This window comes from Anolis sagrei, chromosome X (assembly GCF_037176765.1).
Source record: "Anolis sagrei isolate rAnoSag1 chromosome X, rAnoSag1.mat, whole genome shotgun sequence".
In the NCBI taxonomy this organism is placed as follows: Eukaryota; Metazoa; Chordata; class Lepidosauria; order Squamata; family Dactyloidae; genus Anolis; species Anolis sagrei.
In genome coordinates, this window is record NC_090034.1 from 29,285,749 (window position 1) to 29,306,298 (window position 20,550).

Here is a 20,550-nt window from a genome sequence, read left to right on the forward strand (position 1 = left end):
CTCCCCAGCCAATGGGAGGGCGACGAAGCAGTCACGCCCCCTCTCTGGCCTTCTACTTTTCCCATGCCGCCACAATGGCGGAGCTCGCTGCTTCCGGTTCCTACCGGAAATGCCGCCGTTAGTACTGTATTTTTCTTGGCAGTTGCTCCATCGAGCCACCTCTACTGTTTCCCGTGACAGCGGTCAAGTTCAAAAGGTCACGTTTTAGAGCAGAAAGGCGAAGGTTTCCTTCCTCCTCCTATAGCCTAATGTCAGGTTGGACTGGTTGGCATTTAGGGATCTTCTCCTCCCTCCCTCCCTCTCTCGGTGAATGTATGATAGCTGGAAGCTCCGAGCGTTACGCTGTTTCCGCTTCGCTCTTTCGGGAGCGCTGTTTGCGCAACGAAGGACGGAACACGTGACGGAGACAGGGGGCCGGAGTAAGAGACTGAGGTACTGTAAGCCAGGCCGGAGCTCTCCGAAGCTCTAGGTGCTCTAACTGCCTATTACAGGGAAAACCAACTGATCCCTAATCCATCTAAAACACAGACATGTGCCTTTCACCTTAAGAACAGACAAGCATCCCGAGCTCTGAGGATTACCTAGGAAGGAATCCCACTGGAGCATTGCAGCACACCCAAATACCTGGGAGTCACTCTGGACCGTGCTCTGATCTACAAGAAGCACTGCCTGAACATCAAACAAAAAGTGGAACAATATCACATGAAAGCTGACTGGCACAACCTGGGGATCACAACCAGATACAGTGAAGACATCTGCCCTTGCGCTATGCTACTCTGCTGCTGAGTACACATGCCCACATCTCACCACACTAAAACAGTGGATGTGGCTCTTAATGAGACATGCCGCATTATCACAGGGTGTCTGCGCCCTACACCACTGGAGAAATTACACTGCTTAGCCGGTATTGCACCACCTGACATCCGCCGGGAAGTTGCAGCCAATCGTGAAAGGACCAAGGCAGAGGCATCTCCAGCTCATCCCTTGTTTGGGTATCAGCCAGCACGTCAATGACTTAAATCAAGAAATAGTTTTCTTAGATCTACAGAGACACTCGCTGTAATACCCCAGCAAGCGAGAGTCCAAAAGTGGCAGGCTCAAACCCAGCACTTCAATCCGTGGGTGATACCAGATGAGAGACTCCCCCCTGGGCACACAGAAGACTGGGCGACTTGGAAGGCGCTGAACAGACTGCGCTCTGGCACCACGAGATGCAGAGGACCTTCTTGCGGCAACACCAGAGGCACTCCAAGTGGCCAGATACTGGTCAAAGGACATTTGATCAGCTACCAAGTTTGCAAAATTTGTGTTTTCTTTTTATCTGTTTGTTTGTTTTGTTCTGTTAGAAATGTAATACAATGTTCTGGTTGCGGATGACACGATAAATAAATAGCCAAGCCGGAGATTATATTATCAGGACACAGATATTATAGAAGGAATGTAAGAGTTCTTTAATGGTAAAACCCTAACCCTAAGGTAAAAAGGTAAAGGTTTTTCCCCTGACATTAGGTCCAGCCGTGGCCGACTCTGGGGGGTGATGCTCATCTCCATTTCTAAGCCAAAGAGCCGGCGTTGTCCATAGACACCTCCAAGGTCATGTGGCTGGCATGACTGCATGGAGCGCCATTACCTTCCCACCGAAGTGGTACCTATTGATCTACTCACATTGGCATGTTTTCGAACTGCTTGGTTGGCAGAAGCTGGGGCTGACAGCAGGAGCTCATGCTGCTCCCCGGATTCGAAAATGTGACCTTTAGGTCAACAAGATCAGCAGCTCAGTGCTAACCACTGCACCACCGGGGGCTCCTAACCCTAAACCTTATCCTAAACCTTACCTAACCCTCCCCTCCTTTCTATCATTCCACCAAATGTAACTACAAAATATATTCCCACCCTCAGTGTGCCTCTCTCACTCCGCCCCATCGCTGGACCACGTGATGCCTTCCCTTATTCACAACCCCTTTTGCAGAATGTGCGTAACGCTCAGAACTTCCGGACCCAGCTATCATACTATCACTCCTCTATCCATCCATCCATCCATCCATCCATCTAAAGGAGGTTGGACTGAATGGCCTTTGGGGTCTCCTCCATCTCTAGGATTCCATCTATCTATCCATCAATTTCTCTATCAAGCCATCCAGCTATTTAAAGCAGGTTGGACTGGATGCCTTTGGGGTCTTCTTCATCTCTAGTATTCTTTATTTCTATCTATCCACCCAGCCATCCCTCTATCTATCAATTTAAAGGAGGTTGGACTGAATGGCTTTTGGTGTCTATTCCATCTCTAGGATTCTTTCTATATATCCATCCATCTATCCATCTATCTATCTAAAAGGAGTTAGACTGAATGGCCTTTGGGGTCTCTTCCATCTCTAGGATTCTATCTATTTATTTATCTATTTATTTATTTATCCACCCATCCTTCTTTCCCTCTATCAATCCATCCATCCATCCATTTAAAGGAGGTTGGACTGGGGTCTTCTCCATATCTATCTATCTATCTATCTATCCATTCATCTATCCAGCCCTCTATCTATCCATCAATCCATCTAAAGGACTGGATGGCCTTTGGGGTCCCCTTCATCTCTAGGATTCTATCCATCCCTCTATCAATCTATCCACCCACCTATCTTTCTAAAGGAGGTTGGACTGAATGGCCTTTGGGGTCTCCTCCATCTCTAGGATTCTATCAATCTATCCACCCATCCAACCATCCTTCTCTTTCTCTATCAACCAATCTATCCATCCATTCATCCATCTAAAGAAGTTTGGACTGGATGGCCCTTGGGGTCTCCTCCATCTCTATGATTCTATCTATCTATGCTTTGCGGTCCAATTGTAATACCAAGTCCTTGATGGAGTACTTCCTCATTCTTTCGCCCGCTGCTGGAGATTTTTATGGCATTGTAAATTAGTTAAATTAGCCCCCCTGCATAAGCAGTACCTAAATTTCCCAGCTGACAGATGCAACTGTCTTTCGGGCTGCAAAGGTTGACAGCAAGCTAGACTCCAACCTGGGCTGGCTTCAAACTCATAACCTTTCGGTTAGTGGTGATTTAATGCAGCTGACTCCTAGCCAACTGTGCCACAGCTTGGTCTATCTAGAGGTGTCTGGACTTGATGCCCCTGGGGGTCTCCTTCAACTCTAGGATTCAGTTATTCTAAAAATCAGGAAAAACAGTCGTCTTTGGCCTTTCCCATTCCAAGGGGTTCTTCAAGAAGAGCTCCAAGTCCAGTCCAGGAACCTGCTCCTGACACGAATCATGATTAGGGCTAAACCAGGATCAGATTTGAGTGTCCCAAAAAGACCGGAAAACTGCAAACTGGTACCTCTTATAAACAATGAGGTGGTTACAGCATTTATTTTATTCTTAAGAAAACAACCCTCCAGTTCAACACTTTTGGGGGGGGGAGGGGGGTGGAATAGAGGTCTCTGTAGCTTCTTTACTTTGTGTCCTGCTCCCTCTTGGGAGTATGTGTGTGTGTGTATATACATATACATACATATGCGGGCCCATAGAAAACTCAGCATTGAGAGCGGATAAAGCAACACCATGGGGGGGGGGGGAATAAGAGGGGAAGGGGCTCTTCTTTACCCCAAAAATCATACATAGTGCAAAACAAAAAGAAGGGAAGGGGATAGGGAGGTAGGGCAGTGAAATGACAAATGCACTGATATTTGAGATTTGTGTTTTCACTCACCTGCCTGAGCATTAACTGTTGATAAGCCCCGCCCACCCATCCTCTCCATATTGCACCTTTCATATATATAAAATGAAATCATTGGGGCACAAGGAGAACAACCGAATTCTAGACACAGACTTACAGGCGACCCCTTTGCAAAGGCATTGAAGAAGGGATCAAGACAAAACTGGAAAGAACAGAAATGAAATTATAATGGTGATCATGATAATGTCAGGTAGATATATGGGTATATGTATATGTATATATATGAGAGAAAAGAGGACTGTTTTGCCAAATTCTTGCCTAGAGCCAAAGGTGGGGGGGAGATGGGCGACCTTTGACCCCCCGCCGCCACTCATTGCACACGCCTGGAGGCCTGTTTGCCTGTCGCCGGGCGGATTGTCCAAGCCATGGAGGAAAGTGCGATGGCCGCCCTTGGGCCTCATACCGTCGTCTCGTCAGCCTTCTTCTTGAGCAGCTTGGCAGAGAGCAGGGAGTGCGGGGCCGGGGGTGGAGCGGGCCTGGCGGAGTCCGGCAGCATCAGCAGGACTTTCTGATTGGTCCGTCGCCACTCTGAGTACAGCTGGCAATGGTAGCGGAATGAGACCTGGAGGCACAAGGTTGTAGTCCTCAATAAGGACACGCCCCTTCTTATTCAAATCCATCTCTCCTCCTATCCCCTGATACTTCTCAGGGACCCACCCCTTTTTATTTAAATTCCTTTCTCTTCTCCATCCCCTGACATTTCTCAGTGGCATGCTCCTTTTTATGCAAAGCCCTCTCTTCACTCCTCCTCTCCCCAACACTTCTCATGCTCCTTTTATTTAAATCCCTCTCCAGTCCTTCCTCCAATTTCCTTCTTCTTGTTAGACTGACACTTCTCAGGGACACCCCCCTTTTAATGCAAATCCCTCTCCTATCACCTGGCACTTCTCAGAGACACACCCCTTTTTATTCAAATCCCTCTCTATTCCCTCCGCCAATACCCTGAAACTTCTCAGGGACACACCCCTTTCTTTCAAATCTCTCTCCTCTCCTATCCCACCGCTCAGGGACACGCCCCTTTTAATGCACCTCTCTCCCCTTACACTTCTTGAGGACATGCCCCCCTTTATTCAAATACCTCTCTCTTCTCTCTTCCTATCACCTGGCTCTTCTCAGGGACACACCCCTCTTTATTTGAACCCCTCTCTAGTCCCTCCTCCAATACCTGACACTTCTGAGGGACACACCCCTTTTTATTCAAATCCCTCTCCTCTCCTATCCCCTGACTCTCCTCAGTGACACGCCCCTTTTAATGCAAATCCCTTCTCTCTCTCCTCTGACACTTCTCGAGGACTTGCCCCTTTTTATTCAAATCCCTCTCCATTCCCTCCTCCAATCCCCTGACACTTCTCAGGAACATACCCCTTTTTATGCAAATCCATCTCTTGCCTCTCTTTCTCTCCCCTGACACTCCTCAGGGACATGCCTGTTTATGCAAATCCCTGTCCCTCTTCTCTTATCCCCTGACACTTCTCAGGGACACACCCCTTTTTTAATTCAAATCCTTCTCGCTTATCTCCTTCTGACCCCTTCTTGTTAAGACTGCCGCTTCTCAGGGACATGCCCCTTTTTATTCAAATACCTCTTTATTCCCTCCTCCAATCCCCTTTGTGTTAAGACTCATACTTCTCAGGGACACGTCCCTTTTTATTCAAAGTAAAGACCACACAATCAGTCAGGAAATAGCACTTTCAAATCAGGAACAGAAATGTTTTTTTTCAAATGTTGTTACATAGGGTTGCTATTATTGTTGTTGTTATATTATTGTTGTTGTTGTTGTTGTTGTTGTTCCAGAAAAGCAAAATCCTATTATTATATATTATTATTATTATTATTATTATATATTTCTTCTTTCCATATCTCCTTCATTCTGTTGCTATTATTATTATGATTATGATGATTATTATATTATTATTCCAGAACAGCAACATCTCCTTTGTCATCATCATCATCATATTATTATTATTATTGTTCTTCTTCTTCTTCTTCTTTTGGGACCCCCTCTACTAAGGCCTCTCCAACCTGTACCAGGTGTTTGGGACAAGGCTTCTGGGAGCTGGAGGCCTATTATTGTTATTATTATTCACCTTTGTCCCCATAGGGATTCAAGGCGGCTAACAAAAATTATTATTATTATTATTATTATTATTATTATTATTATTATTTCCTTTCTCCCATTAAAGGACTCAAGGTGGAGGATAACAATTGATTTTAAGTGCAGGCCAAGGTCTTTAGGAACTGCACCCAGTGTGCCGATCACCACTGGGACCCCCTTGACTGGCTTGTGCCAGAGTCTTTGCAGTTTGATCTTTAAATCCTCATATTGTGTCAGCTTTTCCAGTTGTTTCTCTTCAATCATGCTATCACCTGGGATTGCAACATCGACAGGCCACACTTTCCTCCCCACAATCATGAGGTCAGCAGTATTGTGCTCCAAAACTCTGTCTGCCTGAATTCAGAAGTCCCGGAGTAGTTTGACGTGTTTATTTTCTCTATCTTTTTCAGGCTTGTGATCCTACCAGTTCTTTGTCGCAGGCACATGGTATTTGTGGCACAAGTTCCAGTGGATCATCTGAGCAATGGTATTCTGCCCCTGCTTGTAGTCCATCTGCGCAATCGTCTTGCAGCAGCTGAGGATGTGATCTGTTGTTTCATCTGCTTCCTTGCAGAGTCGACGCTTGGAATCTTCCATCAACTTTTCAATTCTGGCTTTGATGGCATTGGTTCAAATGGCTTGTTCTTGGGCTGCCAGAATCAGGCCCTCCTTTGTCTCCTTTTTCAAAGTTCCATTTGTGAGCCACAGCCATGTTTTTTCTTTGTCAATTTGGCTCTCAATTTTTGCCAGGAACTGTCCATGAAGAGCCTTCTTTTGCCACTTTTCTCTTCTGCTCTGTATTGTATTTGTACGTTATTCGCTCTTTGTCTTTTGCACTTTAAGCAGTTTTCTACTGGTAACTTCCATCAATGTTGGTTCTTGACTGCCTATCACATAATCTGCCAGTGCATGTTTCTCTTCTTCTACTGTTTGCTTCACTTGTGGAAACCCTCTGCCTCCTGATTTTCTGGGCAGGTGAAGTCTGTCGACATCACTATGCGGGTGTAATGAGTAGTGGACTGTCATCAGTTTTCTTGTTTTTCTTTCCAGATCTGCTTGCATCCAGTTCACAATTCCAGCAGTGTATCTGATGGTGAGGGCGGCCCAATTGTTGATAGCCTTGATCGTATTTCTGCCATTTAAACTGCTCTGCAGAATTTTTCTGACCCTTTGGACATAATTCTTTGCTGACCACATTATTCATATGTCCATGCTTGATATTGTCCAGTTGTAGTATGCCCAGATATTTATAGGCTTCAGACTGATTGCTCTTTACAGTTTGTCCATTTGGCATCTCTATGCCCTCGCTGTGAGTAAATTTCCCTTTCTTTAATGCCACTGTGGCGCATTTGTTTAGGTTGAACTTCATACTGATGTCAGTGCTGAAGATTCTGACAGTGTTGGTAAGACTGGATTTCAGTTTCTGGTTTTCTGTAAAGCTTTAGATCATCCTTGTACAGAAAATGGGAAATTTTTGGTGAACTTCTTGCTGTTTGGTAGTCCAGGTTTGTTTTCTGTAGAATTACTGACAGTGGGATCATTGCAATGACGAACAACAGTGGTGACAGTGAGTTGCCCTGGAAAATTCCTCTGTTGATGTTAATAGTTCTATAGCTTTTTGTTATTATTATTCACCTTTCTCCACATAGGGACTCAAGGTGGCAGATATTATTATTATTATTATTATTATTATTATTATTATTATTACTATTATTATTATTATTATTTATCTTTCTCCACATAGGTTTACTTACTTCCTTTCTCCCCATAAAGGACTCAAGGTGGTGGATAACAATATTATTATTACTATTATTAACCTTTCTCCCCAAAAGGACATCACCATCATCATTATTATTATTACCTCATTCCTCCCCATAGAGGACTCAAGGTGGTGGATAACAATATTATTATTATTACTATTATCATATTATTATTGTTGTTGTTGTTATTGTTATTATTGTTTTGGGATCCCATCTGCTAAGGCCTCTCCAACTTGCTGCCCTCCAGGTGTTTGGGACTCCAGTTCCCAGAATTCCTGACCATTGCACAAGATGGAAACGAGGCTTCTGGGAGCTGGTGGCCTATTATTATTATTATTATTATTGAGACTCACCAGCGTCCAGAGGACATAGATGGTAAAAAGTGCAATGGTGAGGGCGATCAGGCCAATGGCCTCCAGGCGGCTGTTGAACTGGAGGTGGTCCTGGGCCCCGCGAAGGCAGAGCCAGCCGGAGATGGCGGCCAACGGCGTGATGAACAGGAAGCACACCATGTCGCAGAAGAGTGTCCGCTTCTCGTTGCGTGGGCCTGGATCCTGCAGCCACTGCAGGAGGAAAGAAAGTTAGGCCTTGTTGTTGGTGGTCATTTTCAAAATGGGAAAAAGAATTTATTCAGAGATCTACATATCTAGATAAGAACATTAGGACCTTGCTATCTCCCTATCTATTTATCTGAAGCAGACATCTTGCCTCTCTCCATGCTCACAGGAGGAGAACAAAAGAGGCAGTTTAGCAGATCAGAAGCTTTTCAAGGATAGCAGTAGAGCCCTTGAGCTTCAACAACACTGATCAGTGTTATACAAGGCTTTTTTGAAAGAACTACATAATGAGATAGGAAAGTATAGAATCGAGTTATTTAACCATCTATCTCTCTGGAAGCATCCATTTGGCGAGTGGGCTTATTAACGAAAGACCCTCCCCATAAATGTACAGCAGAGTAACTTATCAGCAGCAGCATGACCCAGCATCAGTAGCCCAAAGTGATAAAAAACATACAGACCAATGTTATCTCTTCTATAGGAGGCTTTTCTTTAACAATAACAAGGTTTCCACAACACAAATAAAGTCCTTTATACTTCCTTCTTTGCTTCCATGCTGGGCTTCTTCCCCATGCAGATAAACAGCTTCGCTCTCACAGATCTTTCTCTCACAACAAACTTACACACAGCTTTACACACAAGGCCTTTAACCAGGGGCATCTTTCACCAAAGCTTCTCACACCAGGCCTTCTCACACATGGCCTTCTCATAGACTAAAGCCTACCTCACAATCAGGCCTACTAACAATGAGGCCTATTCTACCACTGAGGTGATCTCTCACACAGAGAGGCTTCTCTCACACAGTGCTTTACTTCACATTCCTCAGGACAACACTAGCTTTGGTCCACTAACTCTAACAAGCTTCGGCCTACTCACTGTCCTCAGGATGACACTGGCTTTGGCGCACTGATTCTAACAGGCCTTGGCCTACTAACTCTTTCAGTGCTTGACTCACACTTTTGTAATAAATACCCAGTTAATTTTAAATATTTCTGACAGTATTTTTCCTCTCTCCATGCTCACAGGAGAAGAACAAAAGAGGCGGTTTAGCAGATCAAAAGCTTCTTGGGGATAGCAGTAGCCTTAAACGGTTCCAGCCCAGCTTACTTGTCCTAACATATCTCTGTGATCCACCTCGGAGGTTATGATCGTCAGGGGAGGCCCTGCTCTTGATCCCGCCACCTTTGCAGGTGTGTTTGGTAGGGATGAGGAACAAGGCCTTCTCGGTGGTGGGCCCCTGTCTGTGGAACACTCTCCCTAACGAAATCCGGCAAACCCCTCTCTCTCCTGTCCTTGAAATCATGGCTGTGGGACCAAGCTTTCAAGCAGCAGTCACAGCAGTAACATTTATAAAGGAATTATACGATTGACAATGGATAGATTTTGAATTATTGACTTTGAACTTGGACTTGGATTTGTCTCTTTTAAATGGTTTTTAAAACATAGGATGATGTTTTAGTTAATGTTTAACTGTGTTTTATTGTTGTTGTTGGCATCTAATGATTGCCAGTTGTAAACCGCCCTGAGTCCCCCTCCGGGGATGAGAAGGACAGGACATAAATGTCTGAAATAAATAAATAATAAAAAATAGTAGAGCCATTGAGCTTCAGCAATTTACAGGAGAATTTATTGAAATAAACTACATTTCTATATAGGGAAGTTAAAACCTAGCTATTGAACTATCTAGCTCTCTGAAGGATGCACCGTGCCTCTCTCCATGCTCACAGGAGGAGAACAAAAGAGGTATCTTTAGCAGTTCAAAAGCATCTAGTGCCAACAGTAGAGCCATTGAGCTTCAGCAATTTACAACAGCAGAGTCAAGAAGCTTGAACTGTTTTTTTGTCCTTCTCCTGTGAGCCTGGAGAGAGGTAAGATGACTCCATAGAGAGTTAGACAGTAAGATGGCTAGGCCTCTAACTTTCCTATATAGAAATTTCAACACATTCGCCTGTAAATGACTGAATCTCAATGGCTCTACTGCTGGCACTAGAAGCTTCTGATCTGCTGAACCACTTTTTGTTCTCCTATGAGCATGAAGAGAGGCAAGATGCCACGAGAATTATATCAATAAGCCCGAACTTTCCTATCTAGTCATGTAGTTCTTTGAATAAAGCCTTTTATAACTTTTTAAAGCTGCTTCTGTAACCTGCTGAAGCTCAATGGCTTTCCAACTATCCTCAAGAAGCTTCTGATCTGCTAAACTGCTTCTTTAGTTCGGCCCCCTCCCTCCTAACATTTTGTAAAAAAGTTCAAACCTGGCTTTTTGAGCAAGCATTTGGAAAGGCAGTGTAACAGGCAAATACAGATCTATGGAACGACTGGACAACGTGAATTGGAAAATGATTTTAATAAGGACACACTGAGGATTTATGTTTTTATTGGTTTTGTATGGTTTTTATATTGTTTGCTAAATGTTTTTAAATTGTATTTTATGTTGTTGGGGGCATCGAATTATGCTGATTGTAAACCGCCTTGAGTCACCTTCAGGCTGAGAAAGGCGGTAAATAAATACGTTAAATTAATTAATTAATTTTCATCTGCTCCTGTGAGCATGGAGAGGGGCAAGATGTCTGCTTCAAAGGGCTAGATCGTGAGATAGCTAGGCCTTAACTTTCCTATATAGAAATGTAGTTCTTTGAATCAAGGTGAAAGAAGAAAGCGCAAAAGCTGGGTTGCAGCTAAACATCAAAAAAACCAAGATTATGGCAACAAGAATGATTGACAACTGGAAAATAGAGGGAGAAAATGTGGAGGCCGTGACAGACTTTGTATTTCTAGTTGCAAAGATTACTGCAGATGCAGACTGTGGCCAGGAAATCAGAAGACGCTTACTTCTTGGGAGGAGAGCAATGTCCAGTCTCGATAAAATAGTAAAGAGTAAAGACATCAGACTGGCAACAAAGATCCGCCTAGTCAAAGCCATGGTATTCCCTGTCGTAACCTATGGATGTGAGAGCTGGACCTTAGGGAAGGCTGAGCGAAGGAAGATCGATGCTTTTGAGCTGTGGTGTTGGAGGAAAGTTCTGAGAGTGCCTTGGACTGCAAGAAGATCCAACCAGTCCATCCTCCAGGAAATAAAGCCCGGCTGCTCACTGGAGGGAAGGATACTAGAGACAAAGTTGAAGTACTTTGGCCACATCATGAGGAGACAGCAAAGCCTAGAGAAGACAATTATGCTGGGGAAAGTGGAAGGCAAAAGGAAGAGGGGCCGACCAAGGGCAAGATGGATGGATGGCATCCTTGAAGTGACTGGACTGACCTTGAAGGAGCTGGGGGTGGTGACGGCCGACAGGGAGCTCTGGCGTGGGCTGGTCCATGAGGTCACGAAGAGTCGGGAGACGGCTGAACGAATGAACAACAACAAAGTTCTTTGAATAAAGTCTTCTGTAAATTGCTGAAGCTCAATGGTTCTACTGCTGACACTAGGAGCTCCTGAGCTGTGGAACTGCCTCCTGTGAGCATGGGGAGGGGCAAGGTGTCTGTTGTGCGTATGTGAATGAGTGTGATCACCCTGTGCAGTTCTCCTACCTCCGTGAGGGGGCGGGGCCTGCGCTGCACCACAAACTGAGTGTGGCAAAGCTCGCAGTAGCTGGTGTTGGAGGAGGAGAGCCATTTCTCTAGGCAGCTCTTGTGGACGGCGCCCAAGGTGCCAGTGCAGTCGCAGGGCGAGAGCAGCCCCTCCCCGCTGGGCCCTTCATGGCAGATCCGGCAGAAGGGACCCTCGCTGCAAGGAGGTTCAAAACAGGATTAACACACAGCCAAAACAAACACTAACAATAGCAATAGAGATTCCCCCAAAGGCCATCCAGCCCAGCTCCCAAAGGCCAGAGAGCAAAAGTACTATCTAATCCATCCCGACAAATGGCCATCCAGACTGTTATTATTATTATTATTATTATTATTATTATTATTATTATCATCATAATAACACTATGATTGACTTAAGGGCTAATGCAAGGGAGAGAAAAGCCCACCAAGAGACCCGACGGGATCCTAGTCAGGCTCTTCTAATATTACACTATGTAATACAATGTTTGTTCTTGGGTTATTATTATTATATTTATTTATACTCCGCTTTATCGCTCCTGCAGGAGACTCAAAGCACCTTAAGATAAAAGCATCAGCATACAATTAAAAATTTATTATTATTATATTTATTTATACCCCCTTTATCTTTCCTGCAGCAGATTCAGGGCCCTTCCAGACAGGCCCTATATCCCAGGTTTTCTGCTTTGAACTGGATTATATGAGTCCACACTGCCAGATAATCTGGGATAAACAGAAAACCTGGGATCAGATCCTGGGATATAGGGCCTGTCTGGAAGGGCCCTCAAAGTGACTTAACATAAAAGCACCAACCTATAATTGTTATGTTAAACTCAGTTTGTATAGTTTGCTTTTAATTACAATTTATTGTTGTGTTTTTATTGATTATTTCATTTTGATTGAGGTGTTCTATGTTAATCCCCGTATACTGTTATTTATGTTTCTCTGTGTTTTTACTGATTTTGACTAATTTTGCTGTATATTTTATGTGTTCTGTTTTGCGCTGTGTTGTGTTGTCCCTTTGGGGAGATGGGGCAGGATATAAATAAAGTTATTATTATTGTTATTATTATTATTATTATTATTATTATTATTATATTACAATTTCAAATATACAAATATGCAAACATTAAAACAGCCTTCCCTAGTAATTTGTTTGTATATAATCCTGTTGCTTACTTATTGTATGTATCTTCTGAATGTAGCTTTCTTTCCTAGCTTTATGCTTTGTTCTTGAGAAGTTGTAGGAGGGGCTTCAGACCACATGATCTGCCCGCTGATGCCACCTCCTCAGGAGGTGATGTGCACCTCCTGAGATGTGCACAGAGCTCAGACTCTATTAGACTTTGGGACTGCTCAGACTAACTCTTGCTTGCTATTGGTTGTAAGAAGGATGCCCTGTGCCATCTGAACACAGAAATCTCAACATATCTGAAACTGGAGTGATAAACTATATATCTGTGTTAAGATGAACACATGAAGATTGTGAGTAAACCAAATATGTTATTTTACCAAAGCCTACTTCATGTTTGTCTCTTGAGCACGTGATATCAAACAAGTTGTTTTTATGGGAGAGATGTATTTTTGGGCACTGAAAAACACTTCTGAAGCACTTACATTTTGTGCATTGGCATATTTTCTGTTTCCTAACAGATAAGAGACAACAGTTTATTGGTCTAACAACTGAAGCCAAATTGCCTTGCATAATTACATCTGAGATCTCATAATCTACATATGAGAAGATTGTACTCAATCAGGTTTTTGGCTCTTCTCTGAATGATCAAACTTTTCCAAAAGGTTATGATCTCCAAATGGTTATGAATGCCATTTTCCAAAAAAAGTCTTTAAAAAGATAAAGTGGAGTATAAATAAATATTAGAACAACAATAGTAATAGCATACATTTTCCAAACACAGGTGTGCAAAGATCAACATAATAATAAAATTAATAATATCTATATAAATAAAAATGTAATACTCGTTTGTGGGATTAACATAACTCAAAAACCACTGGGTAAATTGACACAAAATTTGGACACAATACACCTATCAGGCCAACGAGTGACCATCACTCATAAAAACACTGAAAAACACAGCAGAAGAGACTTAAAAAGCCAAAAAATATATAATACATTACAACGCATACGCAAAACCACATATGTACACATATATACACACACACAACACATATACACAGACTGGGCCACAGCAACGCATGGCAGGGGATGGCTAGTAGTAGTAATATAAATCTTGAGAATAGTAATAAAACTAATATAAAGTAATAATATAATGATTCCAAGTTGATGGGGCCTTCCTTCACCAGTGGTACAGCATTGGCAACTTCAAGTGGGAGGTTGCTTCCCAAGGGCCCACCTCCACTGGCTTCACTACTTCTATGCAGAGACCCTCACTAATTGACTCTGCAGCTTCATGGCTACTCAATGCTATTCAAGCTTGCTCATTGCAACATCCACATTTTATTTACACATACAAGGGTTCTTTCTCCCACCCTAGACATTATTCCACAGGGATATATACAATCCACTTGCTTCCCTACCTCTATGCAGAGACCCTCACTGATTGATTTTGCAGCTGCAAGGCTACTCAGTGCTAATCAAGCTTGCTAATTGCAACATCCACAATGATTCTTTCTCTAACCCTGGACATCATTCCACAGGGATATATACACTCCACTTGCTTCACCATCTCTACGCAGAGACCCTCACTGATTGATTTTGCAGCTGCATGGATACTCAACGCAACTCAAGCTTGCTCACTGCAACATTCGCACTTGCTTCAAACAGAAAAGGGTTCTTTCTCCCATCCTGGACATCATTCCACAGAGGGTGCCTCTAGGTAACACAGGCCACGCTACCTCTATGAAGAGACCCTCACCGATTGACTTTGCAGCTGCAAGGCTACTGAAGGCTATTCAAGCTTGCCAATTGCAACATCCACACTTGCTTTACACAGATAAAATAATAACAACGGCCTACCTCTGGGGCCCCAGGGCTTTGATGACAGTGGAGAGGAGGCGCCCGTCTTTGGCAGTCACCTGTGCAACGTACTGCGGGCGGCCCGGCTCGGCCCCCTCCTCCACCGACTTGTCGGCAACGGGGCAGTCGCACAGGGAGCCGGGCAGCGGGCAGCAGTCGCCCGTCGTCATGGCGACTGGGAAGGAGGCATCAGCGGGCAGAGGGCCAGAGAAGCATCATCATCACCATCATCATCATCACTGGCCTGAAAGGAGAGAGACACAGAGAGAGAGAGATTGAGAGAGAATCCAGTTATGGGCAAAGCAGTTCAAAGGGGGATCATCATCATCTAATGAGATAATAATAAATCTTGAGAACAAAATACATCATATCATATAATCATCATATAACAACAATAATATAAAATGATAAGATAATATAATATTGCAAAAAAATATAATGGAAAATGGGAATAATAACAATGTGAGCTCAAAGCAGTTCAAGAGGGGTCATTATCACCATCATCATATTATTATTATATGTACATAATGATATAATATATAATACTAGCTGTACCCGGCCACTCATTGGTGTGGCCCTCAGAAAACAGGATTTGCAGACATGAAACAATCTGGGCTAGGGAACTCCTCCCACCAAAGGTAGAAGCCAGGCTTTTAAGTTGCAAGGTTATTCAAAGGTAATCCAGGTGGGCAACTGCAGCATTCACACTTGGCTCAAGTAGAAATAATTTCTTTTTCCCACCCTGAACATTTTACATATCTATAAATAGAAGCCTCTCACAGAATGGGAAAACATCTGTTTGATGCATGGGGAACATCCTTGGAGATGGCGTATTGTCTCACTCCAGAAGCGAATTGTATTCTCTCTAGGTTTGGGAGATAGGAGGTCCCCATAAATGGACAGTATATTTTTATTTTTATAGAATGTCTTTAGCAGTGGTTCTAAACTTTTTTAATGCCATGACCCCGTAATACAATACCTCATGTTGTGGTAACCCCCAACCATAATACTATTTTCGTTGCTACTTCCTAACTGTAATTTTGCTACTGTTCTGAATAGTAATGTAAATATCTGATATGCAAGATGTATTTCTGTTGTTATAAATTGAACATAATTAAAGCATACTAATTAATGACAAAAACAATATCTTTGGGGGAGTATGAACAACAGATGGTGGGATTTTGAGTACCTTCAACTGATTCAGCTCTGATTTCCACAGACCACTGAGACCCCCATGAATGAGAGATCTGAACCACATTTGGCACACAGAACCTCCATGACCAGCAGAAAATACTGGAGGGGTTTGGGAGGAATTCACAGTAATAGGATCCTAGTGTTGCAGTAGACCTCCAAGGGCCATCCAGTCCAGCCTCCCTCTGCCATAAGGGAAAAACACAATCCAAGCACTCCTCTAACAGATGGCCATGGAGACTCTGCTTAAGAATAATAATAATAATAATAATAATAATAGAATCCTGGGGTTGGAGCCCCCGGTGGCTCAGTGGGTTAAAGCACTGAGCTGCTGAGCTTGTTGATCGAAAGGTCGCAGGTTCGATTCCGGGGAGCGGCGTGAGCTTCCACTGTCAGCCCTAGGTTCTGCCAACCTAGCAGTTCGAAAACATGCAAATGTGAGTAGATCAATAGGTACCGCTCCGGCGGGAAGGTAACGGCGCTCCATGCAGTCATGCCGGCCACATGAGCTTGGAGGTGTCTACGGACAACGCTGGCTCTTCGGCTTAGAAATGGAGATGAGCACCACACCCCAGAGTCAGACATGACTGGACTTAATGTCAGGGGACTACCTTTACCTTTACCTTAGGGTAGGGAGACCTCCAAGGGCCATCCAGTCCAGCCTCCCTCTGCCATAAGCGAAAAACACAATCCAAGCACTCCTCTAACAGATGGCCATGGAGACTCTGCTTAAAATGATGATGATAATAATAATAATAATAATAATAGAATCCTAGGGTAGGGAGACCTCCCTCTGCATAAGGGAAAAACACAATCAAAACACCCTTGATAGATGGCCATTTAGACTCTCCTTAATAATGATAATCATAATAATAGAATCTTGGGGTAATCTGGTGGTATGGAAAATAAAGCAATGAGAAGCTGCCAGGGTTTGAAGCTGCACGTGATATTCATGCTGGCCAAAACACTCCAAAAAGCCTCTTGGAAACAGAGGCTGGGTGGCCATCTGTCAGGGGTGCTTTGAATGTGATTTTCCTGCCTTTTGACTGAATGGGGCTGGCCTGGATAGCCCACCTGATTCTATATTCTTCTCTTCCCTTCACCAGTTTCCCCCTTTCTTTCTTTGTTCCTTCCGTTCCTCTTCCATCCCTGCCTCCTTCCCTCCCTTCCTCTGGTTTTCCTTCTTTTCCTTCCATTCATATTCTTCTCTTCTTCCCTCCTTTCCATTTCTTTCCTTTCCTTCCTTCATCCTTTCCTTTCCTTTTTCCTTCCCATCATATTCTTCTGTCCCCTTCACCAGTCTCCCCCTTTCTTTCTTTCTTCCTTTTTCTCTCCTTTCTCTTCCTTCCTCTCACTTTCCTTCTACCTTTCCTTCCATTCATATTCTTCTCTTCTCTTCACCAATCCTTTTCTTCCTTTCTTCTTTCCCTTTCTTCCTTCTGGGGCAGTTTGTAAGGGGTTTTTTTTGGGGGGGGGAGTAAAAGGGGGATGTGGAGCCCAGGTGGGGGCGTTGCTGGTCTTCCCATGGTTCGCATACTCCCATCACCCAACTGGTCCCGGAGGGGGGGGGGGCAGCCGCTCCTGCAGCCAGGCTTGCCTTGCAGTCCTCCGGTCTTGGGAGGAGAGTTGCCTGGTAGCCACTTAGCTGCTGCTGCCGGGGCTTGCCTCCACACCCTCCGTCAGGCCAGGCCCTCTCTCTCCTTCCTTCCTTCCTTCCTTCCTTCCCTCCCTCCCTCCCTCCCTCTTTCCTTTCCTCAATCCCTCCCCTCCCCAAAAGAAAGAGGGCTCTGCCTTCGTGCATGGAAAGGGACTCCACGGCGAGGCTTCTCTTCCCTCACAACAGTTGGTGCATCATTCTCCTCGCGCGCTGGGGAGGGGGGCTTTTGCGCATGTTCTGTAAGGTATTTTTCTTTTGGGGGAGTTTAAAGTTATTTCCCCTTCATTTTCCAAGTTTTTTTATTGAAAGACGTAGATTGGATTAGTATATGATTTGCTGCCAAATTTGGTGTCAATTCGTCCAGTGGTTTTAGAGTTATGTTAATCCCACAAACGAACATTACATTTATATATATATGTATGTATGAATGTGTGTATATATATATATATATAGAGAGAGAGAGAGAGAGAGAGAGAAGATACACGTAATAATGGTTCACGAAGGCCTTGGGGAAGGTCTCCTTCTCTTCCTGAAGCCCCGCCCCCTCTTCCTGAAGGCCCTGTCATTCAAACTTCAAGCCCCGCCCCCTGTGGTCCCTGCGCCCTGCCCCTTCCACCGCAGCCCCGCCTTGCCTGCCCTCCTCCTTCCTTCCTCCTCCGCCTTAGCGTCGAGGCCCGTTCCGCCGCATCCCTCCGCCGGGCTCGAAAGAAGAAGTAGCAAGCCTCCTCCGCCGCCACCGCGGCCGCTTCTGTCAGCAAACGTCCTCACCTGACTGGCAGAGCAGGCCCTTCCCCCTTCCCATCGCCTCGCCCAATCACATCCCACGACAGAGTGGCTGGCAATGGCGTGAGCCAATGATCTGCTCCCAAAAAAGAGAAGCACCGCCTCTTTTTTTCTGAGAGAACTGAGTTTCTGCGCATGCGCAGTATCGGAGAGCCGAAACAACCGCCGTCGTCGCCATGTACCAGCCAATCAGAAGCTTCTGACCGAAAAGGGGGGGGAAAAGAGTCGCGACGGGGTGTGGCCAAACGGAAAGCCCCGCCCCTTTGCTGTCGCTCCGTATGATTTTCAGTGGCATATAAATAATAAATAAAATATACGTCATATAGTAATATAAATAATAAATATAATGTAAATAATAATTATAGCATAATAACGATAATAATTTAATCAAATGTAAATAATAAAACGTAAACAATGTAAATGATAAAATATAAATTAAATATAAATTATGTTAATCATAAATCAAATGTAAATGTAATATTAATGTAATAAATTATTGTTTACATCTTTATATATTATTTACATTTCATTTATTATGATAAATAAAATGTAAAGATAATAATATAAAAATAAATAAGGATGTAAGAATGTGAATTATTTTATTATTTGCCTTCTTATTTATATTTACATTTAATTTGTGATTATGATAAATCATATGTAGATGTATTATATCTTGTATGATTTTATATTTATTATTACTACTTTTATATATATATATCTACTATAATTTTATTATATATTATTATATTTAATATAAGTATCGATTATTATATCAATTATACAGGCTAATCCGATCCTCGATGGCCATCAAGATCGCTCCCAAGCGCAGACTCCAAGGCAGAAAGACAAGGCGCAAAATGAACACCCAAGCCCTTCAGGAGCCCTCCAGACGAGCCCATCTCCAAACAGCACTCAAGAACCATCTACCCACAGAACACCCCGAAAATGTTGAGGAACATTGGAACAAACTGAAGACCTCCATCATCCAAGCCTGCGAAGAAACTATTGGATACCAAGCCAAGAAACATCAAGACTGGTTTGATGAAAATGACATCGAGATCCAACAGCTAATTGACAAGAAAAGGAAAGCCTTCCAAACATGGCAGAGAAACATCAACTGTGCTGCTAAGAAAAAGATCTACGCTAGTGCAAAAGCCGAGGTCCAAAGAAGGACAAGAGAACTCAAGAACATCTGGTGGACAAAGAAGGCTGAAGAAATCCAACACCTGGCAGATACCCATAATGCTCAAGGATTTTTCAAAGCCACAAAGGTCATCTACGGACCAAGAAACCATGGCATACAGCCTCTACGCTCATCAGATGGAACCAAACTCCTGAAGGACCAAAACTCAATTGCACTACGTTGGAAAGAACACTACCAAAGCCTCCTGAACCGCAGCTCCAATGTGGCCGAAGAGGTCCTCTCACAAATCCCGCAACAACAAACCAGGGATGAGCTTGCAGCACCGCCTAGTTTGGAAGAAGTCAGCAATGCCATCAGCCAGCAGAAGAATAACAAAGCCAGCGGACCGGATGGGATCCCTGCTGAAATCTTCAAAGAGGGAGGACCTGAGCTGACACACCAACTCCACCAGCTCATAGAAAAAGTGTGGGTGACCGAGAAAATCCCAGCAGACTTCAAGGATGCCACCATCATCACCCTCTTCAAAAAAGGGGAAAGAACAGACTGCGGAAACTATCGAGGTATCTCCCTTCTAACCTCCGCTGGGAAAATCCTCGCAAGAATCCTTGCAAACCGCCTCCTGCCCCTCTCAGAAGACACCCTCCCAGAATCCCAGAACGGCTTCCGCCCCTCCAGAGGAACCGTGGACATGATCTTCACTGCACGACAGCTCCAAGAAAAATGCAGGGAACAAAACCAACCTCTGTACATGGCATTCATCGACCTTGCCAAGGCATTCGACACAGTGAATCGCAGCGCTCTCTGGACCATCCTCCACAAAATCGGATGCCCTAACAAATTTGTGAACATCCTGCGGCTCCTCCACGATGACATGATGGCAACAGTCTTGGACAGCAATGGCTCCCAAAGTGACCCATTTAAGGTGGAATCGGGTGTCAAACAGGGATGTGTTATTGCCCCAACTCTATTCTCCATCTTCATCGCAATGATACTTCACCTTGTTGATGGGAAGCTTCCCACCGGAGTGGAAATCATCTATCGGACAGATGGCAAGCTGTTTAACCTCAGCAGACTGAAAGCCAAAACCAAAGTT

General features: G+C 44.0%; 1 protein-coding gene and 1 long non-coding RNA gene across 4 annotated transcripts; one reads left to right on the plus strand and one right to left on the minus strand.

The window, feature by feature from the left end:
• The first annotated feature begins 36 nt into the window (after positions 1–36).
• Positions 37–11,499, plus strand: LOC137097861 (uncharacterized). The gene is made up of 2 exons (XR_010910488.1): positions 37–1,293; positions 6,235–11,499. It is a non-coding gene; the product is annotated as an uncharacterized lncRNA (long non-coding RNA).
• On the minus strand, positions 3,323–18,403 carry MARCHF2 (membrane associated ring-CH-type finger 2). Of its 3 annotated transcripts, none has more exons than XM_060786145.2 (5): positions 18,299–18,403; positions 14,683–14,926; positions 11,670–11,865; positions 7,938–8,147; positions 3,323–4,291 (listed from the first exon to the last, which is right to left on the minus strand). In XM_060786145.2, exons 2-5 carry the CDS (start codon positions 14,850–14,852, stop codon positions 4,127–4,129), a joined length of 741 nt encoding a protein of 246 aa, XP_060642128.1. In that variant the 5' UTR covers positions 14,853–14,926; positions 18,299–18,403; the 3' UTR covers positions 3,323–4,126. The 3 variants fall into 3 exon arrangements, with proteins under 3 accessions (XP_060642128.1, XP_060642127.1, XP_060642129.1); XM_060786144.2 differs by having other exon boundaries at positions 18,163–18,397; XM_060786146.2 differs by lacking the exon at positions 18,299–18,403 and adding an exon at positions 17,240–17,263.
• Between the last annotated feature and the right edge of the window lie 2,147 nt (positions 18,404–20,550).

Bases quoted from the DNA above. Each gene is read 5' to 3' on its own strand.
- MARCHF2 (XM_060786145.2), bottom strand. From the start codon at position 14,852: ATGACGACGGGCGACTGCTGCCCGCTGCCCGGCTCCCTGTGCGACTGC. The intron at 8,148-11,669 runs GTAGGAGAACTG...TTCCTCCTGCAG, and splicing joins GGCCCCGCCCCCTCACGGAG to TGGCTGCAGGATCCAGGCCC. The intron at 4,292-7,937 runs GTGAGTCTCAAT...TTGTGCCTCCAG, and splicing joins TCTATGTCCTCTGGACGCTG to GTCTCATTCCGCTACCATTG.